We start from the raw sequence: 10,444 nt of genomic DNA, 5'->3' as shown, positions 1-10,444 counted from the left end.
GTTTGATTCCATGAGAGCATGCGCAGCTCGCCTGAAATGTTGCGCACTTTTTTCAGGGGAAATTTAACCAGTCTGGTAGCATTGTAGCCGGGCGTGAGTCGAGTTGAGAAACATGCAGATCTTGATTATTGTATCTCGCTCCGACGTAATTGTTACAAAAGATTGACTTTGACCCAATTTGGCTGCGATGTCATTGTAACTTGTTAACTGGGAATTTATGCTCTTTATATATGTTGGTTCCGAATACGAGTTGCAAAACGTTATGTTGCACAGCTGTATGGTATAGGACGCAAAAATTATGAAATGGGTGTTTATTTGCGGGGCTCATTCGGTTGGAAAAACAACTCTTTGCAATTATTTAATTAAAAATCTGCTTGTTGAAAGTGTTACACCTAAACTCATTCCTGAAGTTGCAAGATCACTTTTGACGGCAAGAGAAATAACATACGTAGGTTGTATTCATTGTCACTATATTGTCTGCCTGAATTTCCGTCGCAATCACATTTTAAAGTTTGCTGAATGTGTGCAGGTTCCGGCCAGCGATGTTCCCCAATTTCATGCACTTAATCTTCAGATATTAAAAGGTCAGCATGATAAAATGACAGACATTCAAGTGGACGCAGGTAAAAAGATTTAATAATATTTCTATGAATGACTTTTCAATTACTATTAAAGGAGATACGGGTCTGTGTATCAGTGACCGAGGCCCATTGGATCCTATTTGCTACCTGAAAATGTTTTTGGGGAACAATGTGGCGTTTGACGCAATGCAACTAGACCATGTTAGTGGAATGATAAAGGAGTAAGTCCAAACACTTTCTACCAACAATTAATGTCAAAATTAATTTTGAAGAATTATTGCTGTTTTTTTTAGAAAATGATAAATGTTCCTAAGTCGTCTGTTTTTTAGCGATACCGATGATGCCTGCACAGACAGGCGAAATATATATGTCGTAAAAACTTGAAACAGACAGACAACTTAGGAATATTTATCATTTTCTGCTTTGATCCGTTCAGCCATAGAGACTACACAGGCGATTCATAGAAATCAAACTCTCATTTGTTTTTTTTTATTGTTTAACTACACGTGTCGTCGTGGTTTAGATCTGTTATTTTTTCATGGACTATATGTGCACTACGAGAACCTGTGCAAAGCCCTTTTGTCTTTTTTTCTGTCATAACTTATTCATTTAACTCGATGTGCTCTTATTCTAAACTTGCATCAATTTGTCTACATTATTTCGCTGAATGTTTCACAAGACTTATCTGTTGCTCCTACAGGTTGGCAGATCCGGATAGCTCGCTGGCGATTGTAGTAAAACCACATAAACCGTTCTTGGAGTGCGACAACGTCAGGATTAACACGACATTTGATGAATTGTTGGAATACACTCAAATAATGGAAGATCTGCTAGTTGATCTTAATATTCGTTACGTGTATATTGATGAAGTAAACCTCCATGCAAGAGCAAGTATGTTGGCCGACAGCATTAGTCACGTGTGGCCTGATCTGGATGTCAAACTGAATCAAATCAACTGAATTCAACGTAACTTTACATGTACTGTCTTACGTTGTCATTCCGAGAAAATTTTACTGATGTATCTTGAATATTTTATTTGAAATTGCATCATGTTACTTAGAAACGATATCGTTGTATTCTGGATGTTGAACATTCGTCATAGCACTTGGTTTGTGTGTATTGTGTGTTGTACAACATGAGAGTGGATTTGTTTTGATACATCAAGACAAGAATAAACAATGCAGAAACAATTGAGCAATTTAAATGATCAAACACCGGAGAGGAAAATATTGTATCTTCCGCTAAAAAGGCATCTTGGCATCTGTTTCTGATTTATAAACGCAACACAAAGGTCGTCCAAACGTTTTGGATGTGTACCATTTAATCAAGGTTTTCATTATATCCATTTTAAATACAACTAAAGAGGGATATTTCTCAAAGTATAAACAAAGTGTTGCATTGACACTGAACATCAAAAAGAAATGTATCCACTGGACTATTAATTTCGTTTGGACTTACTAACATATATCGTATCTTGATGTGAAAGTATAGTCCGTATCCGCCAATTAAGGATAATCAGAGATATATAGACGACAGCAAGCACCCTATCAATACTTCAGCAAAGAGCTTATAGTTGTTTCAATAGAAAACATCACCTCGATTATGTTATTATTTTTTTTTATTTATTATTTATAGAAACTCGCATTGTTCGTTTAATTCAGCCTTTGGAATTTAATTTTAGTTGGTCTTCATTGCGTAATCGTAGCAGTTCATTGTTCGGCATCAAAACGGATACATCCGATTTTATAAAAATATCACATTTGACTACTTTTTGTAATGTGCACACGAAGAAGTATTTTGTTTATCGGGAGGAAATGAGACTAACTTGTTTATGCAAACTACCTGTACACTGCGGCATGTTGCCAATAAACAATATAACTTAAATTTTTTTCATAAATCCACGCATGTGCATTCACAGTTTGAGGTACGGTGCGTCAGAAGTCGACAACCCTAAAAATGTCCGGGGATTGTATTCATTTACCCATTAAAATGTAAAGGATAGGTCGTGACGGTGGCGCGTGGAAGCCACGTGAAATCATGAACATTTTGATATAATGTGTAAACTGGAATGTGGTGTTTAAAAGGTCGTCCGGTGTTACGCTGTTTGGCAATTTTGAAGTTGTGTGAAATGTTTCTTGCTCTTCTTTAGGACGCATATTGGTATTTCTATGCAAATTTTAGGGTGTTTAGAGCAGTTTTAGTGGGGTTTTGGGCTATTTTAATTAGGTAGTTACTTGCTGGTGGGTGCTGCTGAAAATTATGTTGAAAATGGAGCAAAAAATTAAGGCTGCATTTGTGGCAAAATGAATCGTTTAAGTGTCCAATCATCTACAAATTTTGATCAAAATAGTCTCCGAAAAAATGGTTTAGCCACCCCCCTAGGGCCATTTGCCCCCCTGGTTACTCAGTATTTTGGTAAAAAGAGCAACAAAAAATGGAACTGGATTTTGCAGAAAAATGAATCGTTTAACTACCCACTCATTTGCATTTTTTTGTAAGTTCCAACTCTTCTCAATGCAATGGCATCAAATTTAGTTGCTGAAAAAGTGTCAAAGCCCTCCCCTCCTGGGCTGTTTATACCCCCTGTTGGTCATATGATCTTCCAGGAGGCCCAAAAAGTCCTTTTTTAAAAGAATTTTAGGTCCCTATGTAAGTCACAAGACCCATCAACGGTCATTCGGAAACAAGCGGAACAGTCGCTAGATGCATTACAGCTGAGGGCCTTGAAAACAGGATTTCTCCAATTTAATACCTATATAGGTCCTTTAGCCCGCAATGGGTTTTATAGTCAAAACAATCAAGGGCGAATTTTGTTGATGTATGTCCGCAGCTTAATAAAGAAGGCGAAGGCACATATAGCGTGGTGTACATGTTAAACAACATACGTGAAGGCAAAATGTAGGGAGAGAAGCACGTTGTGTAATAATCATTTTACAAACTATCGCATTCATCTTTACCGTCTTGATATACTGCATTTTCATTAAAGGCAAGATCTGTATCATCAAAATACTGTCCTTACAACTAAAAATGTCATAAAAAAAACAATCAGGAGTTATAGACGTCGTCCACAAAAGGCATGTTTTTCTGCGTGTTAGGAGCAAATGCCCTTGAAAGCCAATTCTTTCCACCCGCCGTCTTTGTGCCTTGTTTCTCCAAGCTTTGCTCGTATTCATCTGGAAACCAACGGCGAGGAACGTCCTCGTCTGGACGTGGTAAAGAATCCTGATGAGCTGGGGACGAATTCGCCAATTCGCGTTTTTCGCGCATGGGATCGGTTTGAAGGAACAACAGTTGTCCCTGGTCAAATTTGTTGAACCGCTCCGGACGGTAGCTGCCACCTAGTGACGAGCGAGAGAGCGACGACCGTTCGCTGACGTAATTGTCCACCTCGGTGAAGGACACGGGACGTTGGAAGTGGTCCACTGGAGTCTGGAAAGAAACCAAAAAAACGTTATTTGTGTATCACGGGTTTTGAACCAAGTTAACAACGAAACATAAAATCTCTAGTCAGTATAGTAATTCAAAATAAATCCCTAGACTCAATCTAATTGTTTGACACTAGTACCAAATTCGATATTCTCCTAAGCAATAAATCTTGAAACCTACCCTGACGTATTGGTGGGAATGTTTGGAAGACATTTTTCGGTTCACTGTCCTCCATCTGACCACGCATATGATTATGCCAAAGACAATGAGGGTAGCCAATATGATGACGATTATAATGTAAAGTGGAAGCACATGTTCCAAAGTTTCTAAAAAAAAATTAGGTGTTAAACATATTTTTCACGACAACAGCATTTTCTTTTTGCCAGAACAATGGCCCTGTATTCCTACAGACCATATATATATATATATACCCTTGAGCCATCGAAAAACGAGTGCAGATTAAAGAGATTACTGGTGTAAGAAGCCATAAAGGGGAAAAACAATGGAATTGTACCAGCGGTGTTCACTTTCAAATAGCCATGTACTGAAATCTTAAAAAATGCAGAGTCTTGTTTTCTTTGATGAAGTTAAAAAAATTGATTTAAAAAGAAGACACATTGACATGCATAAATTCTTCATCGATAAAATAGGAGCATAATAACAAAAAATTAATGACATCAAAACTGCTGTTAAACATCCTCAAGCAACAAGGTGCCAAGGGCACGTTAAGTGACGTTCTGATTGCTAAAGAGACACACGGCCTCGCAGATATCAAAACTAACTGTATAACTATGGTAATAATTTTGGAATGGAAGGAGCCACATTGATTTATCCACTTATTTTTTCACAGTATATTCAGAGCAAGTAAATTCACGCAGAAGCCGACATACAAAAACTACATTTGCCGCTCACTTAAAGGATTTATCGTGCTTATAAAACATCTATGAAGTCGCCAATAGATTTTCGACATCAGAGACATGAGTACTTAAACTAACACGACAATGTATACTATATATTTTTGCAACATTAACTCGCAATGCACTCCATAGTATTACAAACCATACGTCCCTTTATGTAATTTTACGGTTTATTAATTCAACGAACCAAGACTAGCGTGTAGTTAGGAAGATGGTTAAACCTGTTGGGGCGTACAATAATATTAAAACCGCGGGTTTTCACAGAAATAAAATAAATTTTGTTTTTATCTTCGTACCGGCTATTAGCCACGGTGTATAAAACCTTAGTTTTGAGTCCCTTCCCCCCAATGTTATGCCATTTAGTTTTAATCTTTTTAATTTTTCAGCAAAAATTTGGACGCTGTGTGTTTGTTGCCTTTACTAATGGTTCATTTTGAAGTGAGTGTTCTCTATTCAATGCTTTTCAGCATAGCTTTGACAGGAAGCAACTAATCCCAGAATACGCTGCTGTATATTGAATAAAGCTCCATAAATATTAAATGTAATACCAGTTGGTGTGTTTGCATGTGTTGTGTTCGGGTGCTTTTCCATCCCATCAGCAACCAAAATATCCGTGGCGGTGAAGTTTTCGACATTTGTCGTGATTTCAAGGGAAAGACCAGTTGTCGTGGATATCTGAAACGAAATTAACAAACTGAAGTTATTCAATTAATATGTTTTACCGGATATGGTAATGTGATGATTAAAGTTTATGTCGTATATAATATAGCCAAGCTACAAATTAGAATTAAAGTTCGCCACACTGATTAATACAAAGAAGGTATTTATAGGGTTATCAACTTCTAAAAGTTGAAAAATACAAACGCATCACAGTCACATTTTTAGTGAAACACAAATTGAATTTCATGACATTTCAAAGTGCGAGAAGACAGCCATATTTTACTGCGCGTCATTTTTGACACTGGTCTCACTTGAGTCAAGCGATCAGCTGTCGAAGATTAAACTGTTCATCGCCCCAGGCAGTGACGCGCTGAGCGCCGTATACGCACAGGCTTGAATGATAAGTGAGCAGAGCAAATTTATGGTGATTCAAATGTGATTATTAGGCTGACTTTTTGTACGAACACGAACATTGCAGAATTACTACACTAAAAAACGTTTGTTCTTCAACAACATACATTTGTTCGGCACTAACGATTGTGGGTACGGATCATCTACCTGACACGTAACGATGGTGTTAATTCATAGAAAATGCTTATTTGCATCGACGAGACTGCCCCTGTTAGACAAATAATACACTTCCACATCAGTAAATCACTTTTGTGAAAAAATTCTGACTACTTATACTAAATCAACCGGTGTATTTTTGTATGTAAAACAAAGGCATAGTTAAGAGAACCGTCCACACTTTTAGAGATACGAGTAATTGTGTGAGTTGTAGCCCCCAGCAAGCATGCGGTTTATAGCAAGAAAATTGCCCGCATAATAGACGTCAACACATATAAGGAAGCGAATTGAAGTTGATGTACCTGTGGGCAAACGCAGCATTCCACTCTGATCTCGAAGTCGTTGCAATAGAATAGCGACTGGTCCGAATCTGGTATGGCTTTGTTGTACCGCCTTGATTTGCACACAAGTCCCATGCTCACGTTACAAATGACCTCCTCCGATTCTAGAAGTCGAAAAGGTACATCTGGGCTCCGAACGCCTCTAAACGAAAGTGTTTTGTTGTCATATTAATCACTAACAAAGCTAAATAAGCTACAACTCTTTAAAACAGAGCATACAAACTAGGCTGCGACATGGTGAGGTCAAAGGTCACACTTTTCAAAATGACATTTGTGGCGTCATTTTTATGGATTTTACGCACGGGGTCTTGTCAAAAAAACGCATCGACTTGAAAAGCCAAAGTGTTGCAACCGTGCCAAATGCTATTGACAAACTAACAACGGTACTATAGGCATTCTGTACCTGCATTCAATGTCACTTGGCACCACACAGAACTCGTAATGTTTCCGCAAATTGTCGTAACTATTATCATCTCCGACCAGCGGGTGATAATCGTTGTTGTTCATCCATTCACTCCAAGAGCCTAAAATTAGATAGTGTGTGTACGAAGGAAGGTATAGTTGGACATTTTAGTGCTGTAAAACTTTAAATCGTAAAAACGCTGGAAACATTTTACAGCCGCGCGGTAAATGGTGGCCGAGGGATACGAAAAAGCCAACGGAAAGGTCAGTCGGCGCCGCAAATCCCACCAGCCCACCCACACGTTGCGTCATATGTCATTTGTCTGCTCTCCTAAGGTCGGCCAGTGGTGGTTACTACACACTTGGGTGAACTCGTGTGCCCCTGCAGTTAAAGGCACTTTACTAACAAAGACGGAAGGATTTACAATGTAATATGTAATAACTGCTCACTGGATGTGTTCATGGTGTATCGAAACATGTCTTTTATATTGAGTTTGTTTGTTTACAGTAGTCTGATATGTCTGATAACGTGAACTATGGAATAACAAATGTTGCTTTTAAGTTTTTCTGATGCTAATCAGGGGTTCCCAAACATTTGTTCTGCAAACGATTTGTGCTGTAAAGTGATGAGCCTGCAGCTATCCAAGTCAATTTATTCCATGACCCATAATTATTTGAGAAGCTGATCTTGGGCATTACCTATTCAACCCCAGTAAACTGAATGTTAAACGAGAAATATCAGAACAATCAATGCCGACAAGTCAAAATATTACGTTCCTCATTATGACCACTTTGTTAACTTTCAATGCTTAATCCAAACAAATTGACGAAAATCAGGTCACATGCTTGTTCAAGCGAAACGGCTCGTTGTGACGTAATAGGGAGCCTACGCATTTACGTTGTTGGCGTTACCTGTTACAAATTGGACGAATTTTTCTCAACTTACAACGAATTCATTAAGTAAGATGGCAATTATTTATCAAGTGCCAGCACTGAAGATTTGATTGGTTTAGCCTCGGGTGATATGACGCAACTTACATTACGTAATGATTTAAACAGACAAGTTCTCTGTAAAACTGACCGCTTATGAAATCGCACGGAGAAAATCTAAGCACATTGGATAGAATTTCATGTTTGACCTCCTGTTGGTGATAATTGATTATTCACACCGTCTGTATACTTCAATCCGACAACAAGTTAGACCCGTGAGATTAGCAGTGTTATGGTCTAATGATGACGCGTATACTGACGTATACTCGAACTAATTCCTCTCGCCTATCCTGTTTCAGTACATTTGAGAAAGTAAGCTTGTTTGTACTTACAACTGCATTCTGCCGCAAGGTCACCGAAGGCGGTTGAGTCACGGCTCTTTGCATTTCGGTGTTCGTCCGGCGCAGCGCCTGTAAGACCGCGGTTTAATTTACACAGGGTTACATCGTCCTTTAAACAAAAGATAAATCTCACCTTTCGCCAAGTTCGACCTCAACAAAAGGAAAAACAAAAGTTGGGCGTAACAGAACATTGATGACTTCTCCAACACACCTTTCCGAATGATTGGTATTTAAAATTGAGAAATACAGTGACGATGAAAAGAAAGAATTTCCTCAAGTCAGCGAGGAGGAAGGATAAACGTTACGCAACAATGAGTTCTATGGCCGTTAAACAGCAACTCACTAAATCTATCGTCACTGCTGAAAGGAAATAATAATAAAATTATTTTCGCCAGGAAAACGAATGAAATCGTTTCGTAATATCGGTTTGACAACACTTCATTTACCCGCAATCCAACCAAGAGGCCACAAATCAAATACTTTGTATATAGATCGAGACCATGGCGTGAGCGCGGTTTGCCACGCGCGGACTTACGAAGGAAAACAATTCTCAAGCGGGCCATTTACGGGAACGAGCGACAAAGGGTTTGTTCCGATTCGATTATTCCAAGAATTTGCGCAGCGTAAGTCGCCCGCTAAACACCGCCCACTTGCTTAGCCCAAATAAAGTTGCCCTTTCTTATCAGCCGCGGGCCCAAGCGACCACTCAAGCGCGATAACTTCCGTGGACGAGAATTTTTGGGATAAAAACTCGTCTTATGGAACTACCTAACCACGTCGTGTCTGTCTGGTGTAGAGACAGGACAGAACACAGCTCAAGGTTGCAAAACGACTTTGCCAATACTTACAGTTGCCCATGGCAAGACTTCGTGCATGCTACAGCAGCATCATTCAAATTTCCTGGCACATATTATGTTTGCCAACATAATGTATTGATAGATCAACGTCAAAACCTGTCATCATATATCAAAATAACGTACCTAAACTTTTCCCTAAACTGGTTAAAATTGTTAACCTAGCTAGAGCGAAGTAAAACTGCTCTGTGCACTCACTGTATTGCGTCAAGCCGCTAAATACGGTTTGTCGCTTCGCAAGCCATGTAAAAAGCTTCTTGTTCATACTCCGCCAGTTGCAAAAGAGCACGCCGTGGGCCAGTACTGCGGGAAGCGCATAGTCAAAAGCAGAATGGCCTACAGCTTTCTCAGCGGCGGCGACACGCAGTTTTACGATTCCGAAGAAGGGCGAGTGTTCGCGCGTTTGCTCACTCCTGACCGCTGATGTTTTCTTCTCGTTCCGCGAATGGACGCCGCAACAGCTATTAAAACAGATAATAAGTCGTTTCCTGACTGCCGCAATTTTCGCACTTCGCACAGCACTAATACGGAAAAATGTAAGCATATATCTGATTTAGCACGGACGTGCAGAAACCGCACAAATACAGCAATCGGTCGACCCTAACTGTTTCAGTTGAGTTGACGTTGTATATTTGTAATTTGGTCGTTTTTTCATAGAGAACCCATATTATGGGAATAATATGTGATATTTGAAGACAGACATCAATCTATACGATCTACGTTTGCTCTGTAAGCAGTGATGCGAATGATGTTTACCTACTGTGTGGTAACTCTGATCGCTGTCTTGATATCGTCGTATCGACATTCCATGTCACTGGTATGACATGGGAGTCTTTGGAATCTACAGTCACACGCTTCATTTGTCAGTTTCACGGATGGCTGTGCAAAAAATTTTCCATTTTCTCTCTTTTGTTTTACTTCAAATTCAAGAGCTACGCGTGACTGCACCTTGCATGCACAAACCAAAAAAACGTAGGACCAATGAAGCAGAACTGAAAATCCAATCAATGTACGTACAGTGGCTGTCCAAAGACAACATATTCAATCGCGCATTGGAGAAAAAAGTGAACCAGAAAGGTTGCTTCAAAGTAATAAACGTTACTTGTTGGTTTTAAAGTAACTTAAAAATGCACTGTAATAGGTTGGTTTTTTAAACACATCTAACGTCCTTTGCGACATGCCGCAACCCATCATTTCCCTGTGCGACTGGTTGCGATCACTGACGGTGATGTCCGAAAATCACCTTAAACAGGGACGTATGACTCGATAACTCTTTCTAACAATGTCCATGTCATTTTTATTTTTGCATATTTATTGTCCATGCGCGTTTAAGTTCTTTTGTGCTAACAGCATTTGATACTGTGT

General features: G+C 39.2%; 2 protein-coding genes across 2 annotated transcripts; one reads left to right on the top strand and one right to left on the bottom strand.

The window, feature by feature from the left end:
• LOC145899186 (uncharacterized) lies at positions 1-1,764 on the top strand. Its single transcript, XM_082987913.1, has 4 exons — positions 1-448; positions 530-623; positions 676-802; positions 1,282-1,764. The coding sequence occupies exons 1-4, from the start codon at positions 299-301 to the stop codon at positions 1,538-1,540; spliced, it is 630 nt and encodes a 209-aa protein (XP_082844039.1). The 5' UTR covers positions 1-298; the 3' UTR covers positions 1,541-1,764.
• Positions 1,765-3,378: 1,614 nt separating this feature from the next.
• On the bottom strand, positions 3,379-8,606 carry LOC145898907 (uncharacterized). Its single transcript, XM_082987568.1, has 7 exons — positions 8,359-8,606; positions 8,217-8,294; positions 6,896-7,016; positions 6,454-6,634; positions 5,473-5,599; positions 4,188-4,333; positions 3,379-4,010 (listed from the first exon to the last, which is right to left on the bottom strand). The coding sequence occupies exons 1-7, from the start codon at positions 8,414-8,416 to the stop codon at positions 3,627-3,629; spliced, it is 1,095 nt and encodes a 364-aa protein (XP_082843694.1). The 5' UTR covers positions 8,417-8,606; the 3' UTR covers positions 3,379-3,626.
• Positions 8,607-10,444: the final 1,838 nt, after the last annotated feature.

Source organism: Ascidia mentula, chromosome 4 (assembly GCF_947561715.1).
Source record: "Ascidia mentula chromosome 4, kaAscMent1.1, whole genome shotgun sequence".
Taxonomy (NCBI): Eukaryota; Metazoa; Chordata; class Ascidiacea; order Phlebobranchia; family Ascidiidae; genus Ascidia; species Ascidia mentula.
The sequence above is the reverse complement of the archived record's forward strand: the minus strand, read 5'-3'. Positions and strand labels throughout refer to the sequence as shown.